At 45.7% G+C, this 22,988-nt stretch overlaps 1 protein-coding gene across 4 annotated transcripts in view; it reads right to left on the bottom strand.

The window, feature by feature from the left end:
* DAG1 (dystroglycan 1) overlaps positions 1 to 22,988 on the bottom strand; it is a 75,575-nt gene that overhangs the window by 23,904 nt on the left and 28,683 nt on the right. For 3 of the 4 annotated variants that reach the window (XM_010369690.2, XM_010369681.2, XM_030941476.1), the window contains one exon: positions 3,330 to 3,727. In XM_010369690.2, coding sequence (XP_010367992.1) covers positions 3,330 to 3,611 — 282 coding nt within the window. In that variant the 5' untranslated portion in view covers positions 3,612 to 3,727. Of the gene's footprint in view, positions 1 to 3,329; positions 3,728 to 4,279; positions 4,339 to 22,988 lie in introns of those variants that run through there. The other variant, XM_010369699.2, reaches the window with a different exon arrangement.

Here is a 22,988-nt window from a genome sequence, read left to right on the forward strand (position 1 = left end):
TCCAAGGAAAGAGTGCCATAGAACTTGTGGCCATTTCTAATCTAGAAGCCTGGGGCTTGTGGATCAGAGGGGGCAAGCTGGTAAACACCCATCAGAGCCTGTATGTGCTTTGACCAATGAAGTAAAATGGAAGTGTTGCTGTGCAAGTTCCCAAGTCTGGGCCTTAAAAGACTGGCAGCTTCCTTTCCTATTTCTTGAAATATCTAATGTTAAAATCCAGCTATCGTGCTTTGAGGACACCTAAGCAGCCCACGGAGAGGTCTACATGAAGAGGAAACAAGGATACTGACCAACAGCCCCAGCTAAGCTCCCTAACAGGCAGCATCAACTTGCCAGCCATGTATTAGCCAACTTAGAAGTGGATTCCCCAGCCCCAGATGAGCCACTCTACCTAGTACCACGTGAAACAGAGATAAAGTTTCTTACCTCTGAATTCCTGGTCAAAAATTCCTGGTTGAGTGAAACAAGCTGGTTGGCTTAAACCACTGTTTTGGTGGTTTAAACACACCAACAGAAAGCCAGAACATTAAATGTATGTAGAAATCTGAATGCAGAGAAGATACAGAAAATACCCAACAAAGTATAGGTCTTAGAATACTTTTAGTTCACATGTAGGCCACACCTCTAGAGAAGGAATGCTGCAGGGCAGGAACCAGAAGTTTTCTAGACCAGCCTGGGGGACAGAGTAAGACTCTGTCTAAAAAAAATTTTTGGCCGGGCGCGGTGGCTCAAGCCTGTAATCCCAGCACTTTGGGAGGCCGAGACGGGCGGATCACAAGGTCAGGAGATCGAGACCATCCTGGCTAATACGGTGAAACCCCGTCTCTACTAAAGAATACAAAAAACGGGCCGGGCGCGGTGGCTCAAGCCTGTAATCCCAGCACTTTGGGAGGCCGAGACGGGTGGATCACGAGGTCAGGAGATCGAGACCATCCTGGCTAACACCGTGAAACCCCGTCTCTACTAAAAAAAAAATACAAAAAACTAGCCGGGCGAGGTGGCGGGCGCCTGTAGTCCCAGCTACTCGGGAGGCTGAGGCAGGAGAATGGCGTAAACCCGGGAGGCGGAGCTTGCAGTGAGCTGAGATCCGGCCACTGCACTCCAGCCTGGGCGACAGAGCGAGACTCCATCTCAAAAAAAAAAAAAGAATACAAAAAACTAGCCGGGCGACGAGGCGGGCGCCTGTAGTCCCAGCTACTTGGGAGGTGGAGGCAGGAGAATGGCGTAAACCCGGGAGGCGGAGCTTGCAGTGAGCTGAGATCCGGCCACCGCACTCCAGCCTGGGCAACAGAGCCAGACTCCGTCTCAAAAAAAAAAAAAAAAAAATTTTTTTTTAGAACAAATTTTTGTATTTTTTGTAGAGCTGGGGTTTCACCATGTTGCCCAGGCTGGTCTCAAACTCCCGGGCTCAAGCAATCTGCCTCCCTCAGCCTCCCAAAGTGCTAGGATTATAGGTGTAAGTCATCAAGCCCAAACTAAAAAAAAATATTTTTTTATCAGTTGGGTGTTGGGAGGCTGAGGTGGGCAGACCACCCAAGGTAAGGAGTTTGAGACCAGCCTGGACAACATGATAAAACCTTGTCTCTACTAAAAATACAAAAATTAGTCGGGCATGGTGGTGCATGCCTGTAATCCCAGCTACTCGGGAGGCTGAGGCAGGAGAATCACTTGAATCCAAGAGGTGGAGGTTGCAGTGAGCTGAGATTGCATCACTGCACTCCAGCTTGGGTGACAGAGAGAGACTCCATCTCAAAATTGACTAATTAAAATAAATTAAAATTTAAAAATTAGCTGGGCATGGTGATGTGCACCTGTAATCCTAGTTACTGAGGAGGCTGAGGCAGGAGAATCGCTTGAATCCAGGAGGCAGAGGTTGTAGTGAGCCAAGATTGTGCCATTGCACTCCAGCCTGGGCAACAAGAGTGAAACTCCGTCTCAAAAACAAATAAATAAATTAGCTGGGTGTGATGATGCACACCTGTAGTCCCAGCTACTTGGGAAGCTGAAGAGGAAAGAAGGCTTAAGCCTGGAAGGTTGAGGCTGCAGTGAGCCATGGCTGTACCACTGCACTCCAGCCTGGACAACAGAGCAAGACCCTGTCTCAAAAAAAAACTGTAAAAGAATATTTCTTTCTTGACATATGAAATTCAAAAATCTGTTTCAAGTCAGAATGGGACTACAAGTGTAAAAAATTAAAAAAGAAAAAGTATCCACAGTACAGTTTTATTGCCCATTCATTTACATATCGTAAAGGCTACTTTCACACTACACAGGCAGAGTCGAAGAGTTCTGACAGAAACCATATGGCCTGCAAAGTCTAAAATATTTACTGCGTGGCACTTGGTGCAGTGGTGCACGTCTGCAATCCCAGCAATTTGGGAGGCCAAGGCAGGAAGATGGTTTGAGCTCAGGAGTTCGAGACTAGCTTGAGCAACATAGCAAAACCCCATCTCTACAAAAAGTACAAAAATTAGCCAGGTGTGCTGGCATGCGCTTATAGTCCCAGCTACTTGGAAGGCTGAGGTGGGAGCAGCACTTCAGCCTGGGAGGTCGAGGCTACAGTGAGCCATGATCACGCCAGTGCACTCCAGCTTGGGTGAAGTGTGCTGACTTCTGCTCTAGAAGATGTTCATAACTTGAGGTGTACATGCCACCCACCTGTCCGTGAAACAAACTCACTCAGAATCTAGGGGAAATTCCACGGTTCCACAAAGTCAGAGAGAGAGATGGTGCTTCATCACATAAAAGCTTCCTATTTCACCTGATTTCTATCCTGGGTCAACCAAGATACTCTTCTCTACACGGGCCTCAGATTCCATTGTTCTCTGGATGGCTTCTCTAAAGGATAGGGGGCAAGGCTGAAGTTTGGGTACTAATTTTGGTTCTTAAGTGATCAATTACATTAGCAAGCACACATCAGCAAATTAGAGCAGAACTCCTATATTTATTTATATCTTATTTTAAAAAGTAAGTTCAAAGCATAAAAGTCCTATATTTTTTGGGTTTAACCCTGTGATTTATGAAAGGTGACCTTTTCCCTATACGTGTGACAGACCCTTCCAACAAATCCCTAAATCAGTTTTCAGTAGAACTTCCAGAGTAAAGGTGACATGGTGATGCCCTCAGAATGGGAACAAGAATAAAGATTAGGATGCTACTCTGAGTATACAGGGATCCTCTCATGAACATCAGTGACTGTCCCTCATCTAAGGGGATACTGGAAGAACTGAGCTCAGAACTGGTGGAGCTTAGACTTGAGAAGGAAAAGGCACCAAACTAAAATGGAAGATGAGAACTCTTCCTCATTTACGCTCTATATCCAGTCTCACCTTGATGATGTCTCCACTGGAGGCAATCAAATCTGTTGGAATGGTCACTCGAAATGAGCGCCCGACGACAGCCGTGCCATCAGGAATGCCAACCACTGTGGGAACAGCCTCGTGGAGGTCTGAGAGCACTGAGTGCATGGATGCCTCAAGCTGGTTATCCCAGTCCCTGACAGCCTCTGAGGGTTCACTGGGCCAGTGGGACTGAGCCATAGCCACAGAGAGCAGGATTTGTGCCATCCCCCAGAGGGGGAGCAGCAGCGAGAGGCCCACAGACATTCTCATCCGCGGCCCAAGTTTGCTCAAGTCGATAGTCTTGCTAAGTAAGGAAGCAAGTGACTTGGTCCCAGAGCTGGGTCCTCACCCTCTGCACACCTGCTCCATCCCGGAGGACACAGAGCCTGAAAAAAAAAAGAAAAGCAGATTCAGACTTGAGCAATTCCAGTGGTTCAAAGTCATATACTATCCTCCAGGAGTTACTGCCAAAAACATCTACCCTGAGTTGGATCAAGGCTCTTACCCTCATGCTCTCTTATACAGAAGCCACCAGTTTCGTGCAACTCCTTAGCACTGGAAATGTGGCTGGTCCATTAAATGTAAAATATACACTGGATTTTGAAAGCTTCATAAAAAAGGAATGTAAAATGCCTCATTAATACTTTTAAAATACTGATTGCAAACTGAAATGATATGTATTTTAGTAATATTTTGAATATAGTCAGATATATTCAGTAAAATATATTAAGTAAACAATAAGTATTAACAAAGAATAAATAATAAAGAAATGTATTCGATAGGATGGGAGTGGTGGCTCACACCTGTAATTCTGGCACCTTGGGAGACTAGGGCAGGCGGATCACTTGAGATAAGGAGTTCAAAACCAGCCTGGCCAACATGGTGAAATCCCATCTCCACTAAAAATATGAAAATTAGCCGGGCATGGTGGTGGGTACCTGTAATCCCAGCTACTCAGGGGGCTGATGCAGGAGAATCACTTGAATCCAGGAGGTGGAGGTTGCAATGAGCCGAGATTGAGCCACTGCACTCCAGCCTGGGTGACAGAGCAAGACTCCACCTCAAAAAAAAAAAAAAAAAAAGTATTAAACAAAATATATGATTGAAATTAATTTCATCTGCTTTTCTTCATGTGGCTACCAGGAAAATTTAAGTGACATATGTGGCTCATGTTATATTTCTGTTGGGTGGCACTGCTTTAGACCTAACTTCCAATTTACAGGAAATAAGGGAGTCATGCAAAGAAAAATCACACAAACTAGAATGTGGGATCTTCTGCAAAACAACTGGCCTGGTATCTCCAAATGCTGACATTCCTAAACATAAGATGACTGTTCTCAATTTAGAGACAGCAACCAGACTTGATGTGTGCACCTTTTTGGGGGTGGAGGAGTGGGGACAGAGCAGGCTCTTGCTCTGTGGCCCAGGATAGAGTACAGTATTGTGTTCACAGCTCAACGTAACCTTGAACTCCTAGGCTCAAGTGATTAGATGGGGCTTCAGGTATACACCACTCCACTCAGCTAGTTTTTAAAAATTTTCTGTACAGTGTCCCACTATGCTGCCCAGGCTGGCCTCAAATTCCTGGCCTCAAGCGATTCTCCTACCTCAGTCTCCTAGAATTAGAAAGGTGAGCAATCTTGTCCAGACAATGTGTACATCTTGACTGGATTCTGGATTTACTTTTTTTTTTTTTTTGAGATGGAGTTTTGCTCTGTCGCCCAGGCTGGAGTGCAGTGGCGTGATGTCCACTCACTGCAAGCTCTGCCGCCTCCCGGGTTCACACTATTCTCCTGCCTCAGCCTCCCTACAAGCTGGGACTACAGGCACCCGCCACCACACCCGGCTAATTTTTTTGTATTTTCAGTAGAGACAGGGTTTCACCGTGTTCACCAGGATGGTCTCGATCTCCTGACCTTGTGATCTGCCCGCCTCGGCCTCCCCAAAGTGCTGGGATTACAGGCGTGAGCCACCGCGCCCGGCCTGGATTTACTTTTTAAACACATGATGCCAGCTCCCAAAGGGGTAATTCAGGAATTTTGCATGTAAACTGGAAATGGAATTTACTGTTAATTTTCTTAGGTGATCTGATGGTAGTATGACTCTATAGGGAATCATCCTCAATCTTAAGAATTGTATTTTGAAGTACTTAGGGATGAAGTGTCAAACACTTTGTAACTCACTTCAAAATGATTCAAAGAAAAAAATATATACATGTATGTATAGAGATACAGCCATGTGGCAAACGTAACAATGAGGCCTAGAAAAATACTTTTGAGGCCGGGCAGGCACAGTGGCTCATGCTTGTAATCCCAGCACTTTGGGAGGCTGAGACAGCCAGTTCACTTGAGGTCAGGAGTTCAAGACCATCCTGGCCAACATGGTATGGTGAAACCCTGTCTCTACTAAAAATACATGCCAGGCATGGTGGCTCACGCCTGTAACCCTAGCACTTTGGGAGGCCAAGGCAGGCGGATCACCTGAAGTCAGGAGTTCAAGACCAGCCTGACCAATATGATGAAACCTCGTCTCTACTACAGATACAAAAATTAGCTGGACGTGGTGGTGTGTGCCTGTAGTCCCAGCTACTTAGAAGGCTGAGGCAAGAGAATCCCTTGAACCTGGGAGGCAGAAGTTACAGTGAGCGGAGATTATACCACTGTACTCCAGCCTGGGTGACAGAGCGAGACCCTGTCTCAAAAGCAATAAATAAATAAACATAGATATACATACATACCTACAAATACAAATACAAAAATTAGCCAGGTGTGGTGGCACGTGGCTGTAATCCCAGTTACTCGGGAGGCTGAGGCAGAAGAATTGCTTGAACCTAGGAGGTGGAGGCTGCAGTGAGCTGAGATCATGCCACTGCACTCCAGCCTGGGTGACAGAGCAAGACTTCATCACAAAAAAAAAAAAAAACACAACAAAAAAAGAACTTTGGGCCGTGCGTGGTGGCTCATGCCTGTAATCCCAGCACTTTGGGAGGCTGAGGTGAGAGGATCACAAGGTCAGAAGTTCGAGACCAGCCCTACCAAAATGGTGAAACACAGTATCTACAAAAAATACAAAATTAGCTGGACGTGGTGGCGCATGCCACCTGCTACTTGGGAGGCTGAGGCAGGAGAATCACTTGAACCCAGGAGGCAGAGGCTGCAGGGAGCTGAGATCGCACCATTGCACTCCAGCCTGGGCAACAAGAGAAAAACTCCGTCTAAAAAGTAAAAATAAAAATAAAAACTTTGAAAAGACCTTTAAAAAAAAAAGTACCTGCATAGAGAAATGCTGCACCTGTCCACTCCTCACACCCATCCTAAGCATTAATTACAGGACCCATTTATTAAACACATATTTGCAAACTCCACTCCAGTAAACAAGCCCCACACCCCCAAGAAAGTGACTAGAAATCTGCACATTGTACTCTGGGCCCCATCAGTTTCAGGTAGTTCATGACACTTACTCTAGGCTGGCAGGCACACAGATGCCTTTCAGAACTTACTGGCCCACAGGTGACAACAGCCATCATGAGCAATTTCCATTCTGGAAAAAGATTAAACTCTGCCCTGAGCCCATGCTGTTAAGAGGTCAAGTGACATTTTCTGACCTGAGTAATGCAAAGTAAATAAATCCAAAATGTCTAAAGAAAAAAAAACCACTACGCCCAGGTGCAGTGGCTCACACCTGCAATCCCAGCACTTTCGGAGGCCTAGGTGGGTAGATCACTTGATGTCAGGAGTTTGAGACCAGCCTGGCCAACATGGTGAAACCCCATCTCTACTACAAATACAAAAATTAGCCGGGTGTGGTGGTGCACGCCTGTAGTCCCAGCTACTCAGGAGGCCGAGGCAGGAGAATCGCTTGAACCCGGGAGGCAGAGGCTGCAGTGAGCAGAGACTGCACCACTGCACTCCAGCCTGAGCGACAGAGCGAGACCCTGTCTCAAAAACAATACATACATACATACCTACATACATACATACATACATACATACATACAAACAAATACAAATACAAAATTTAGCCAGGTGTGGTGGCAGGTGCCTGTAATCCCAGCTACTTAGAAGGCTAAGGCAGGAGAATCACTGGAACCTGCTAGGCAGAGTTTGCAGTGAGTGGAGATTACACCACTGCACTCCAGCCTGGGCAACAGAGCAAGACCCTGTCTCAAAAACAATACATACATACACACAAACAAATACAAAAAATATACGGGTGTGGTGGCAGACGCCTGTAATCTCAGGTACTCGGGAGGCTGAGGCTGGAGAATTGCTGGAACCCAGGAGGCAGTGGTTGAAGTGAGCTGAGAATGCACCATTGCACTCCAGCCTGGGCAACAAGAGCAAAACTCCATCTCATTAAAAAAAAAAAAGGCAAAATAAACCAAAAGCAAGCAGAAGGAAATAATAAAAAGCAAAAAAATCCCAATTAAACTGAAAACAAAAACAGAGAAAAACCAATGAAACAAATAACTAGTTATTTGAAAAGATTGGCCAGGCGCGGTGGCTCAAGCCTGTAATCCCAGCACTTTGGGAGGCCGAGACGGGCGGATCACGAGGTCAGGAGATCGAGACCATCCTGGCTAATACGGTGAAACCCCGTCTCTACTAAAAAAATACAAAAAACTAGCCGGGCTAGGTGGCGGGCGCCTGTAGTCCCAGCTACTCGGGAGGCTGAGGCAGGAGAATGGCGTAAACCCAGGAGGCGGAGCTCGCAGTGAGCTGAGATCTGGCCACTGCACTCCAGCCTGGGCGGCAGAGCGAGACTCCATCTCAAAAAAAAAAAAAAAAAAAAGAAAAGATTAATAAAATTGATCAATCTCAAGCAAGAATGATAGAGGAAAAAAGAGAAGGCAATTACCAACATCAACAATGAAGCAGGAGATATCACTAGATACTGCAGGCATCAAAAGAAAAATAAGGAAACACTATAAACAACTCTACACAGACAAATATGAATCAAACTAAACGAACAGATTCCTCTCAAAAAATACAAACTACGGCCAGGCACGCAGTGGCTCGCGCCTGTAATCCCAGCACTTTGGGAGGCCGAGGCAGACGGATCATGAGGTCAGGAGATTAAGACCATCCTGGCTAACACGGTGAAACCCTGTCTCTACTAAAAACACAAAAAATTAGCCAGGTATGGTGGCGGGCGCCTGTAGTCCCAGCTACTCGGGAGGCTGAGGCAGGAGAATGGCGTGAACCCGGGAGGCGGAGCTTGCAGTGAGCCGAGGCAGGGCCACTATACTCCAGCCTGGGCGTCAGTGTCAGACTCCGTCTCAAAACAAACAAACAAACTACTACAACTCATCCAATATGATATAATTTCTATTAAGACAATTATTTTACAGACGCAGAGAGGGATAAAATGTTTTTAAAGACAGAAGTCCCAGCTACTCAGGAGGCTAAGGCAGGAGGTTGGCTTGGGCCCAGCAGTTCAAGGCTATAATAAGCCATGATCACACCACTGTACTCTAGCCTGGGTGGCAGAGTGAGACTCTGTCTCAAAAGAAAAGAAAAAGAAAAAGAACAAGGAAAAGAAAAAGAAAAATAAAGAAAGAAAAAAAGAAAAGGAAGAAAATTATTAAGGAAATTGAATATGTAATTTTTTTTTTTTTTTTTGAGATGGAGCCTTGCTCTATTGCCTAGACTGGAATGTAGTGGCACAATCTCGGCTCACTATAACCTCCGCCTCCCAGGTTCAAACAATTCTCCTGCATCAGCCTCCCAGGTAGCTGGGATTACAGGCTCCCGGCACCACGCCCAGCTAACTTTTGGTTTTTTTTTTTTTTTTTGAGACGGAGTTTCGCTCTTTTTGCCCAGGCTGGAGTGCAATAGCGTGATCTCGGCTCACCGCAACCTCCGCCTCCCGGGTTCAAGTGATTCTCCTGCCTCAGCCTCCCGAGTAGCTGGGATTACAGGCATGCGCTACCATGCCTAATTTTGTATTTTTAGTAGAGACGGGGTTTCGCTATGTTGGCCAGGCTGGTCTTGAACTCCTGACCTCAGGTGATCCACCCACCTCAGCCTCCCAAAGTGCTGGGATTACAGGTGTGAGCCACGGTGCCCGACTCTGAATTTGTAATTTTAAAACTCCCACAAAAAGAAATCTACAGGCCGAATGACATGAGTGGTGAGTTCTACCAATCTTTTTTTTTTTTTTTTTTTTTTTTTTTTGCAGAAGGAGTTGGCCAGGCTGGTCCTGAACTCCTGACCTCAAGTGATCCACCCGCCTTGGCCTCCCACAGTTCTGGGATTACAGGTATGAGCCACCACCAGGCACAAACTCTTCCAGAAAGCAGACGAGGAGGAAACACATCCCGATTCATTTTGTTTTAATACACTGAATTTTCTTTATTTCATGTTTTACCTATTTTTCTTGGCTTTTTTTTTTTTTTCATTTTTCTTTTTTAGAAATGGGGTCTTGCTATGTTGCCCAAGCTGGATTTGAACTCTTGGGCTCAAGCAATCCCCCCACCTCAGCCTCCTGAGTAACTGACTATAGGCATTTGCCACCACACTTGCCTCTAATTCATTTTATTAAGGTAGCATTATCCTGATACCAAAATCAAACCAAGATATTACAACAAAACTATAGACCAGTATCTATCATGAAAACAGACACAGAAGTCTTTAACAAAACATGATCAAACAGAATTCAGCAAATTATATTAAAAGAAACATATACCATGACCAAGTGGTACTTATTCCACAGATGCAAGGAGAGCTCAATATCTGAAAATCAATCAGGTCAATATTTGAAAATTAACCATATTAACAGGCTACAGAACAAAAATCACATGATCATACCAATTGATGCAGAGAAAGTATCTGACAAAATTCAACACCTTAATTCATAACAAAAAAACTCTCAGAAAGATAGAAATGGAGGGGAACTTCTTCAACTTGTAAAGAGCATCTACCAAAAAACCCCACAGCTAACATTTACTGGTGACAAACTGAGTGTTTTATCCTTAAGAACAGAAACAAGGCAAAGAATGTCTACTATCACCATTCGTACACAACATAATGCTAGAAATCACAGCTAGTGCAATAAAGTGAGAAAAAAGTATAGTGGCCGGGCACAGTGGGCCATGCCTGTAATCCCAGCACTTTGGGAGGCTGAGGCCGGTGTATCACCTGGGTCAGGAGTTCAACACCAGCCTGACTAACATGGTGAAACCCCATCTCTACTAAATACAAAAAATTAGCCGGGCATGGTTGCAGGCACCTGTAATCCCACCTACTCAGGAGGCTGAGGGAGGAGAATTGCTTGAACCCGGGAGGCGGTGGTTGTAGTGAGCCGAGATCAAGCCATTGCACACCAGCCTGGGCAACAAGAGTGAAACTCTGTCTCAAAAAAAAAAAAAAAAAAAAAAAAAAGTATGGCATACAGACTGAAAAGAAAAAAAAAACTGCCCTTATTTGCAGATGACATAATTATCTATGTAGAAAATGCCAAGGAATCTGTAAGAAAACTCCTTACAGTCCTATATTAGTTCTATAATAAGTGAGTTCAACAAGGTCACAGAACACAAAAACATTAAAAAATCAATTGTATTTCTATATACTGCAATACCCATGTGGACACCAAAATTAAAAATACAGTATCATTTAAACTATTCAAAAAAATTACTTACGTGTAAATCTTTTTTTTTTTTTTTTGAGACGGAGTCTCGCTCTGTCACCCAGTCTGGAGTGCAGTGGCGTGATCTTGGCTCACTGCAAGCTCCAACTCCTGGGTTCACGCCATTCTCCTGCCTCAGCCTCCCGAGTAGCTGGGACTACAGGCACCCACCACCATGCCCGGCTACTTTTTTTTGTATTTTTAGTAGAGACGGGGTTTCACTGTGTTAGCCAGGATGGTCTCGATCTCCTGACCTCGTGATCCACCCACCTCGGCCTCCCAAAGTGCTGGGATTACAGGCATGAGCCACCGCGCCCAGCCCACTTAGGTGTAAATCTAACAAAACATGTACAGAATGTGTGTGTATGCTAAAAACTAGGCATACACCTGTGATCCCAGCTACGCAACAGGCTGACGGAGGAATCCAGGAGTTTGACACCAGCCGTGGTGACATAGTAATTAAAAAAAACAATTAAGGGCGGGGTGCAGCAGCTCATACCTATAATCTCAACACTCTGGGAGGCTGAGGCAGAAGGATCACTTGAGCCCAGGAGTGAGAAACCAACCTGGGCAACATAGTAAGACCTCATCTCTACAAAAATTTTTTAAATTAGCCAAGTGTGGAGGCATGCACCTGTGGCCTCAGTTACTTGGAAGGCTGAGGTGGGAGGATCACTTGAGCCTGGCAAGTCAAGGCTCAGTGAGTCACATTCACACCACTGCACTCCAGCCTGGGCAACAGAGCAAGACCCTGTCTCGAAAATAAGGGTAATAATTTTAAAATTAAAAAAAAAAAAAGCAGGGCGCGGTGGCTCACGCCTGTAACCCTAGCACTTTGGGAGGCCGAGGCAAGGTCAGGAGATTGAGACCATCCTGGCTAACACGGTGAAACCCTGTCTCTACTAAAAATACAAAAAAGTAGCTGGGCATGGTGGCAGGTGCCTGTAGTCCCAGCTACTCAGGAGGCTGAGGCAGAAGAATAGCGTGAACCCGGGAGCCGGAGCTTGCAGTGAGCCGAGATCGCACCACTGTACTCCAGCCTGAGCGACAGAGCGAGACTCCTTCTCAAAAAAACAAAAAAGGCTATATTGGTGGAGGGACAGATACATAGACCAATGGAATATAATAGGGAATCCAGAAATAGACCTACACAAATATACCCAAGTGATTTTTGACAACAATGCAAAAACAATTCAATGGGGAAAAAAATTGCCTTTTCAACAAATGGTACAACCCAGATGTCCTTCAATGGGTGAATGATTAAACAAACTACGGTACACGCATACCATGGAATACTAATGAACAATAAAAATGAATGAACTATGGATACGCTCAACAACTTGGATGAATTTCCAAGCAATCTTGCTAAGTGGAAAAAAAAAAGCCAACCCCAAAAGGTTACATACTGTATGATTTCATTTTTATAACATTCTTGAAATGACAAAATTATAGAAACAGAGAACAGATTAGTGAGTGCCAGGAGTTACAGAAGGGGGTCAGAGTGTGAGGGAGGTAGATGTGGCTATAAAAGGACAACATAAAATATCCTGTGATAATGAAAATGTTCTGTACCCTGACTATACCATTTTCAATATCCTGCCTGTGATATACTATACTACAGTTTTGCAAGATGTTACCATGGGGGGAACTGGGGAACTGTACATAGGATCCCTCTTCTAACAACTGAATGTGAATCCACAATTATCTCAAAAAATCTTTTAAATCTTAAGATAAATTTGGGGGCGCGGTGGCTCAAGCCTGTAATCCCAGCACTTTGGAAGGCCGAGACGAGCGGATCACGAGGTCAGCAGATCGAGACCATCCTGGCTAACACGGTGAAACCTCGTCTCTACTAAAAAAATACAAAAAACTAGCCGGGCGAGATGGCGGGCGCCTGTAGTCCCAGCTACTCAGGAGGCTGAGGCAGGAGAATGGCATGAACCCGGAAAGCGGAGCTTGCAGTGAGCTGAGATCCGGCCACTGCACTCCAGCCCAGGCAACAGAGCGAGACTCCACCTCAAAAAAAAAAAAAAAAAAAAAAGATAAATTTGAATTTGAATTTTAAATCTGACAGTGAGACTGTCTCAAAAAAAAAAGCTTTAAATTTCTTTTTTTTTGCGACAGGGTCTCACTCTGTGGCCCAGGCTGGAGTGCAATGGCACAATCACAGCTCACTGCAGCCTCAACCTCCCAGGCTCAAGTGATCCTCCCACCTCAGCTTCCGAAGTAGCTGGGACCACAGGCATGTGCCACCACACCTGGCTAATGTTTTTGTATCTGTAGAGATAGTTTCACCATGCTGCCCAGCCTGGTCTCAAAATCCTGGGCTAAAGCAATCCACCCACCACGGCCTCTCAAACTTCTGGGATTACAGGCGTGTGCCACCAGGCCTGGCCAAGAATTTTTAATGCCTAAAGGACATCATAAAGAAAGAAAAAAATGGCTAACCACAGCCTGGTCAATGCATGTGATAGATAATGAATCCTTATCAAAAAACATCAAGCAACCCAAAACAGTAAAAATAGGCTGAAGATAGGACGAACGAACCCACAAGTAATTCACATAGAAGAAAACCTGAATAGCAGTAAACTTACAAAAAGGATGCTCAACCTTACCAATAATCAGGGAAAAGAAAATTAAAGTAACAGCAAAAACCTTTCCACACCAATCAGATGGGCCAAAATGTTCCAATGTGACACCACTGAGGAGACTGGACCATATGGCTGTTGGTGGGAGTGTGAGCTGCCCCAACACCTTGGAGAAGACTCACCATCCAGCTGGGCCCTTCCACTCCTAGGCACACAGACAGAGGAACCTGCAAACATATATGGAGAGATGGCACAAGCATGTTCACTGCAACACTGGAAAGTTAAAAATAATCCTAAAGTCGGTAGGCCGGGCGCGGTGGCTCATACCTGTAATCCCAGCACTTTGGGAGGCCTAGGCGGGCGGATCACGAGGTCAGGAGCCCGAGATAAGCCTGGCCAACATGGTGAAACCCCGTCTCTACTAAAACTACAAAAATTAGCCAGGCGTGGTGGTAGGCGCCTGTAATCCCAGCTACTTGGAGGCTGAGGCAGGAGAATCGCTTGAACCCGGGACAGAGGTTGCAGTGAGCCGAGATCACGCCACTGCATTCCAGCGTGGGGAGACAGAGCAAGACTCCGTCTCAAAAAAAAAAAAAAATGCTTAGTGAAAAGTGCCCACTGCAGAACATAGAATACCATTAAGGTAAAATGTTTATGGGAGGCTGAGGCAGGAGAATCGCTTGAGCCCAGGAGGCGGAGGTTGCAGTGAGCTGAGATTGCACCACTGCACTCCAGCCTGGGCAACAAGAGCAAAACTCTCAAAAAAAAAAAAAAAAAAGAAAGAAAGAAAGAAACAGGCCGGGTGCGGTGGCTCAAGCCTGTAATCCCAGCACTTTGGGAGGCCGAGACGGGCGGATCACGAGGTCAGGAGATTGAGACCATCCTGGCTAACACGGTGAAACCCCGTCTCTACTAAAAAAAATATAAAAAACTAGCCAGGCGAGGTGGCGGGCGCCTGTAGTCCCAGCTACTCAGGAGGCTGAGGCAAGAGAATGGCGTAAACCCGGGAGGCGGAGCTTGCAGTGAGCTGAGATCCGGCCACTGCACTCTAGCCCGGGCGACAGAGCGAGACTCCGTCTCAAAAAAAAAAAAAAAAGAAAGAAAGAAGGAAACAACATTAAGGTGTGACAAAGCAGTTGGGTGGCAGATACTTAGGGGTATATGATGTTAGGCTATGTTCTCTACTGAGTACTTGAAACACATGAAGGTACAGAGCTTGACTGAATCCTGTGATCTCAAAATTTTAAAAAGAATCCTAAAACAGCCAGCAACTCTTGCTTTATTTCACTATCTTCTTAGGACTAGAAAGCCCTGTCTTCATGTACATGTTCAGCAAATTCTGAACAACAACAAAAAGCCCTATCTCAGCCCCTGGGCTTCTGCCCTGCCCATCACCCCATCTCTGTCCACCTCTATCTCTTAGTGTCCGTGTCACACAGGTTTACATAAACCCTGACCCCAAAAGCAACGTCTGCATACATCCTTAGTTCCTAAGACGCTACTTGCCCCTTAAAGTCTCAAAAAAACACACTGAGCTGCTCTACAAAGGTATAAGAAAGCAAATGAAATTCACCTGCCATAGAAAGTTAGATGTCTTACAATTTAGCACGATATAATTTGATTGATTCCTCTCATCAATGTGAGATAAGCAATAGGTAAAACATTGTCCTCTTTCCTCTCTACTACCTTGTCCCACACTCCAAGGCCCATGGGACCAGGTAGCTCTCACAGGATTTCAGACCCATTCCTCAGCAGGAACCTTTCCCCGCTGCCAACAGTAGATGGCTGGGTCACTTTTGCCCACCACAGGCTCACCAGCAATGTTAAGTGCCACACTCACCAAAAGGGACCAAATGACCATGTACATAGAGGGAGAAGCCCTACGGGCATAATTTCCAAGAACAATTTAACTTCCAGTGATGTCTGAGGGGTCCTCCACCAGGAACTCCTTCTTAACAACCAGCGTTCCCAGTACTCTGGTGAGGATGTTCTCCTCAGGTCTCTATAAAGTGCTCCAAATTGAAGGTTTTTCTTCAACTCTTTTCTGTGTAGTTTTGTTTTGATTTTTTGGTCGCCCAGGCTGGAAATGGTATAATCACAGCTCACTGCAGCCTCAACCTCTGGTCTCAAGCAAACCTCCTATCAGCCTCTCAAGTAGCTGGAACTACAGGTGTATGCCGCCACACCAGGCTAATTTTTAAATTTTTTTTGAAGAGATACAGACTATATTAACCAGGCTGGTTTCAAACTCATGGGCTCAAGCAATTCTCCTGCCTTGGCCTCCCAAAGTGTTGGGATTACAGGCGTGAGTCACTGTGCTTGGACTATTCTTTTTTTTTTTTTTTTTTGAGACGGAGTCTCGCTCTGTCGCCCGGGCTGGAGTCCAGTGGCCTGGAGTGCAGTGGCCGGATCTCGGCTCACTGTAAGCTCCGCCTCCCGGGTTTACGCCATTCTCCTGCCTCAGCCTCCGGAGTAGCTGGGACTACAGGCACCCGCCACCTCGCCCGGCTAGATTTTTGTATTTTTTTAGTAGAGACGGGGTTTCACCGTGTTAGCCAGGATGGTCTTGATCTCCTGACCTTGTGATCCGCCCGTCTCGGCCTCCCAAAGTGCTGGGATTACAGGCTTGAGCCACCGTGCCTGGCCTACAGTTTTCTTTACTGCTGCATAGTGTGTTTTCTTTACTGGCCTTTTCCTTTCTTATGCATTTTAATCCTTTTTTTTTTTTTTTCTGGAGAGGGAGTCTCGCTCTGTCACCCAGGCTGGAGTGCAGTGGCGTAACCTCGGCTCACTGCAACCTCTGCCTCCCGAGTTCAAGCAATTCTCCCTGCCTCAGCCTCCCGAGTAGCTCAGACTACAAGCACCTACCACCACACCTGGCTAATTTTTGCATTTTTTAGTAGAGACAGAGTTTCACCGTGTTGGCCAGGCTGGTCTTGAACTCCTGACCTCAGGTGATCCGCCCACCTAGGCCTCCCAAAGTGCCGGAATTACAGGCATGAACCACTGTGCCCAGCCGCATTTTAATTCTAATTTAGTAAATGGCTCAGTTCAACCAACACCTCACAAGACTGTAAGTTGTGGGAGAGCAGGGATACATCTGTTGCAATCACTAATATGTGCCCAGCACTCTTCCAGTGCCACACATAATACCATACACCTAATAAATGAATGGGGAGACACAGGACCTTTCTTTTAGCTTCTTCCCATCATCTTTAGTCTTTACTTCACTTATTAGATCCAGCTGATCTTTCACTATTCTCAGCTCATTGTGAATTTTAAAATTCTCAGCTTATTTGAAAACAGAGTCAGTTATAAGACACACCCTGCCCTACCAGGAACTTAAGCTGTCTGCTATCTGTGGACACATGACGACATGGGGTGTCTGTTTCATGGGCATGACTAAGTGCTCTGCATTTAGCAGGCGGGCGATGTTCAGGGCACAACTCCATCTACTATGTATTGGTTTTCCATGCTCTAAGGAGAAAAATTATTTTGCAACTTGGTAATAAAACACCCTTTTGTCCTTCTGATGCTGGCTTCCTATAAGCAAGGGTCATGTCTGCCTGTGCTAGGAATCTGATAGGTAGCATCCGTATACTTGTATCAGAATGTACCTCCGGAAGTTTTTTTTTTACACAGTTTCATACTCAAAAACTTGGTCTTTCAGATAGAGGCACTACAGAGATTCTCCACCTCGTGGTTCAGAGACCAAGGTTCAAACAGAGGTAAACACTCAATCATGGTCGCCTACAGCTTGGTGGCCAGAAAATGTGGGAGAAAATACTGTGGGAACCACAGAAAGATTCTGGCCACAGCCACCTAGTCTTCCTGACACAGCTACCCACTGTAACACCTCACACTCATTCACATTATATCCTCTAAAAGAGTAGGAAGTGCTCAAGGCAGCCCAAGAACATGTCTTAGCTGGATTCACCACTGCCTGAGAGGAGCTACCGAAGCTCTCCTTTTTGAGTAGTGGAAATGGGAGCCTTATTCCTCTATGCCAGCACCCAGTGCAGTACCCACAACTGAGTCTAAGCTCTCAGCACGGCCCCAGGCCCCAGACCCTGAGACTCACTGCAGATAAACACCCTCAGCCAGAAGAACCAGAGCTAGTTGGGGTAGGCCCAGTAAGTGGCTCGCATCTGCCAATGACCAGGCGCTCCCTTCCTCCCAGCTGTGACATGTGGGACTCTCAAGTGATGGGCAGAAGTAAAATGTCAGGCCAGGCACAGTGACTCACGCCTGTAATCCCAGCACTTTGGGAGGCTGAGGTGGGTGGATCACAAGGTCAGGAGTTCAAGACCAGCCTGGCCAACATGGTGAAACCCTGTCTCTACTAAAAATACAAAAATTAGCCAGGCATGGTGGCGGGCACCTATAATCCCAGCTACTGGGGAGGCTGAAGCAGGAAAACTGCTTGAACCTGGGAGATGGAGGCTGCAGTGAGCCAAGATCACACTGCTGCACTCCAGTCTGGGTGACAGAGGAAGACTCTGTCCCAAAAAAAAAAAAGTAAAGTAAAATGTCAAGTTATCAATGGTACCTAAAAGGTAGTGACTTTTGTAGCCAAAGTATATTAAAGCTGCCCTAGAGGCAGGTATATTTAAAGTATATATCAGATCAGTCGTCAGGGATATAACTAGGAAATCAAAACATTATACAGTAACTGGCAAGGACACCAGGCATCCAAGGGTAAGGTTCAGCAGGTAAGGATCCCACTGGCCCCTCCCGTCACCATCACCAATACCATCCCTCCCCAAGGAAGATGCAAACCCAAGGATGTTGCTTGGTGGAAGGAAACGGGAGATGCCCATGAAGAGCCAGGCCCTTATGACCCCATCCTGTCCAGACAGCCTTATGGAACAGACAGCTCTGTTCCACTCAGACTGCCTCCCCAGAGCTATGAGTGCCCCACGCACACAGGGAGCTCAGTTAATAAATGCTCTCCACTCAATAGATGTGAGGAACAAATGCACATGTGGCACCAACTCAATTTGCAATAAACTTAATGTTTCCTCATCCACAGAAAAACTCAGTGAAAGAAACTTTCAGATACATATATATTTTTTGTTTGTTTGTTTTGTTTTGTTTTTTGAGACGGAGTCTCGCTCTGTTGCCCAGGCTGGAGTGCAGTGGCACGATCTCGGCTCACTGCCAGCTCCGCCTCCTGGGTTCACGCCATTCTCCTGCCTCAGCCTCCCGAGTAGCTGGGACTACAGGCACCTGCCACCACGCCCGGCTAATTTTTTGTATTTTTAGTAGAGACAGGGTTTCACCGTGTTAGCCAGGATGGTCTCAATCTCCTGACCTCATGATCCGCCTGCCTCGGCCTCCCAAAGTGCTGGGATTACAGGTGTGAGCCACCGCACCCAGTCCTTAGATAGATAGATAGATAGATAGATAGATAGATAGATAGATAGATAGATAGATAGATAGATTTTTTTTTTAAGTACCTTTGTTTAGTTTTAAGACAGGGTCTCACTATGTTGACCAGGCTACAGTGCAGTGGCTATTCACAGAAACAATTATACCTCACCAGCCTTGAACTCCCCAGTGATCCTCCTGCCTCAGCCTCCCAAATAGGAGACTACAGGCACAGGACACTGCACCTGGCTCTGAAACTTTCAGACATTTTAACCTAAAAACTCTGAAAGAACAGCTCGCTATTAGTTTTTGCTTCCCAAGAATAAAGGAAAAGTTGGAGACTCAACCCATTATTAACCACACAAAATTTGGCAGAGATAGCCCATCCCACCACTCCTAGGAGCCCCTACTCCCAAATAGCTACGTCACCTAAAAACAGTAGATAAACTGTTAAATTGCTATAATTTGCCACAGTAATTAAAACATTTAAAGAATAGTCAGGTACAGTGGCACACACCTAGAATCCCATACTTTGGCAGGCTGAGGTGGGCAGAATGCTTGAGCCCAGGAGTTCAAGAGCAGCCTGGGCAACATGGCGAAACTCTGTTTCTGCAAAAAAGTACAAAAATTAGCCAGGCATGGTGGCGCATGCCTGTAATCACAGTTACTTGGGAGGCTGAGGTGAGTGAATTGCTTGAACCCAGGATGGTGAGACTGCAGTGAGATTACAACACTGCACTCCAGCCTGGATGACACAGCAAAGACCCTATCTCAAAAAAATAAAGAAAGAAAGAAAAATAAAGAAAATGGGATATTCATTTTAAAACCAGATTAAAATAATACAATTCCATGTTCCTATTTTAAATGGTTTTGGAAAACACAAAAAGCAGAAATATTAACCACTTCAGGTTCAATCTAGCAAAAAACACTTTGATACTCAGAAGTTAAATATTAACTGTCAGTCCAACATTAATGTAGTTTCTGAAAGGTTAACCTGTTTAAAACTTCTCAATATCATGGCCAACAGGATGTACTCAACACAATGGAAAACAATGGTGTGAAGTCATTGTTTATTTGAGCTCCAAATATCAAAAAAAAAAAAAACCATCAGATTTCTCTGCTTCTAGTTAAAAACAGGCCTTTTTGACTCCTTGGCATCAGATGAGAAAGGTCTAAAGCCAAGTGACTGGTGAAGATTCAAGGTATCACCCTAAAATTGCTCAGTTCAGGGGGTAGATAAGGTTTCCCTGACATGGGACAGGTTCCCACCTAAACTGCAGGCAATGTGGAAATACCACCAGCGATATGGAGGCAGCCCCAGGACCATCAGGGAGCTAGAGGACCAACCAAAGGAAGTCAGGGTCATATATACAGCAAGAGATTTAAAGGTAAAAATATGTGGGAGAAAAAATACCACCCCTGAGAGGCAAGCATTACACAACATTCTATCAAACAGAAAAGCTACTTTGAACACTTTTCTCACTTGGAAAATTCTTGCAAATTCTCACTTATCACAGATAAACCAAGGGCAGTGGCTTCTGCTAGCGGAGGTTTGGTTTTTTACAACAAAGACAGGAAGCAAAGGTTTAAACCTGGGTATAAATCCACCCAGGTGTAGACATGTTCTAGGGAAAGGGAAGAAAGGCAAGGTTCAAAACCCAGAGCTGAACAGTCATTCTCCACTAAACCATGGCTTTTAATCTGAGAAGATTTTAACATGGTATGTGTTGGGGCTCACTGAAAGAATTCCTTCTACATTCCACTGAAGTCCATACACTGCGTTAAACATTATTCATTACCGAACAGTATACTTGACTTTGAAGATGGTAAGTTTTATATTGTGCTTTTTACAATTTAAAAAGGTGAGTTTGGGGTTTGTTTTTTTGTTTTGTTTTGTTTTGAGAGACAGTGTCTCAATCTATCACCCAGGGTGGAGTAGTGGTACAATGAATAGTTCACTGTAACCTCGAACTCCTGGGCTCAAGTGATCCTTTCTGCCTCAGCCTCCCACAGCTGAGACTACTGGTTCACACCACCATGTGTGGCTCATTTTTTAATTTTTTTTTTTTTTTTTTTGAGATGGAATCTTGCTCTGTCACCCAGGCTAGAGTGTAGCGGCACAATCTCAGCTCACTGCAACCTCCGATTCCTGGGTTCAAGCGATTCTCTCGCCTCAGCCTCTCGAGTAGCTGGGATTATAGGTGCCCACTACGACGCCTGGCTAATTTTTGTATTTTTAGTAGAGATAGGGTTTCACCATGTTGGCCACGATGGTCTTGAACTCCTGATCTCAGGTGATCTGCCCACCTCGGCCTCCCAAAGTGCTGGGATTGTAGGTGTGAGTCATCAGGCTGGGCCATTTTTTGGTTTTTATGTTGTAGAGACAAGGTCTCACTATGTTGCCCAGGCTAGTCTCAAACTCCTGGCTCAAACAATCCTCCCGCCTCAGCCTCCCCAAGCACTGGGATTATAGGGACAAGCCACTACACCCAGCCCCTAAAAGAAACCATTTTTTTTTTTTTTTTTTTTTTTTTTTGAGACGGAGTCTCGCTCTGTTGCCCAGGCTGGAGTGCAGTGGCCGGATCTCAGCTCACTGCAAGCTCCGCCTCCCAGGTTCACGCCATTCTCGTGCCTCAGCCTCCCAAGTAGCTGGGACTACAGGCGCCGCCACCTCGCCCGGCTAGTTTTTTGTATTTTTTTAGTAGAGACGGGGTTTCACCGTGTTAGCCAGGATGGTCTCGATCTCCTGACCTCGTGATCCACCCGTCTCGGCCTCCCAAAGTGCTGGGATTACAGGCTTGAGCCACCGCGCCCGGCCAAAAAAACCATTTTTAATGGTTAAGATAGTATATTAAAATGTAAGCCTGGGCAACACAGTGACACCCCCATCTCTACAAAAAAAAAAATTTAGGCCAGGCGTAGTGGCTCACACATGTAATCCCAACACTCTGGGAGGCCGAGGAAGGCAGATCACAAGGTCAAGAGATGGAGACCATCCCGGCCAACATGGTAAAACCCCATCTCTACTAAAAATACAAAAATTAGCTGGGTGTTGTGGTGCACGCCTGTAGTCCTAGCTACTCAGGAGGCTGATGCAGGAGGATCACTTGAACCCAGGAGGTGGAGGTTTCAGTGAGCCAAGATTGTGCCAAAAAAAGAAAAAAAAATTTAGGCTGGGTGCAGTGGCTCACGCCTGTCATCCCAACACTCTGGGAGGCTGAGACAGGCGGATCACAAGGTCAGGAGTTTGAGACCAGCCTGGCCAATATGGTGAAACCCTGTCTCTACTAAAAATACAAAAAAAATTAGCCCAGCATGGTAGGCGCACGCCTGTAATCCCAGCTACTCAGGAGGCTGAGGCAGGAGAATTGCTTGAACCTGGGAGGCGGAGGTTGCGGTGAGTCAAGATTGCACCACTGCACTCCAGTCTGGGTGACAGAGTGAGACTCCATCTCAAAAAAAATAAATAAGTAAAATAAAACTTTAAAAAAAAATTTTAGGCCAGGCGCGGTGGCTCAAGCCTGTAATCCCAGCACTTTGGGAGGCCGAGACAGGCGGATCACGAGGTCAGGAGATCGAGACCATCCCGGCTAACCCGGTGAAACCCCATCTCTACTAAAAAATACAAAAAACTAGCCGGACGAGGTGGCGGGCGCCTGTAGTCCCAGCTACCCGGGAGGCTGAGGCAGGAGAATGGCGTGAACCTGGGAGGCGGAGCTTGCAGTGAGCTGAGATCCGGCCACAGCACTCCAGCCCGGGTGACAGAGCGAGACTCCGTCTCAAAAAAATAAATAAATAAATAAATAAATAAATAAAATAAATAAAATAAAATAAAATTTTAAAATTAGCGAAGTATATGGGCATGCACCTGTAGTCCCAGCTACTCGGCCTGAGGTGGGAGGACTGCTTGGCCCAGGAGGTCGAGGCTGAAGTAAGCCATGATTCCACCACTGTGCTCCAGCCTGGGTGACAAAGCAAGACCTTGTCTCAAAATAGATAAATAAATAAATACACCATCTTTGTTATGTATATTTTGCCACAATATTTTAGAAAACATCACTTA

The sequence above is a fragment of the Rhinopithecus roxellana genome, chromosome 1, assembly GCF_007565055.1.
Source record: "Rhinopithecus roxellana isolate Shanxi Qingling chromosome 1, ASM756505v1, whole genome shotgun sequence".
NCBI classification, from domain to species: Eukaryota; Metazoa; Chordata; class Mammalia; order Primates; family Cercopithecidae; genus Rhinopithecus; species Rhinopithecus roxellana.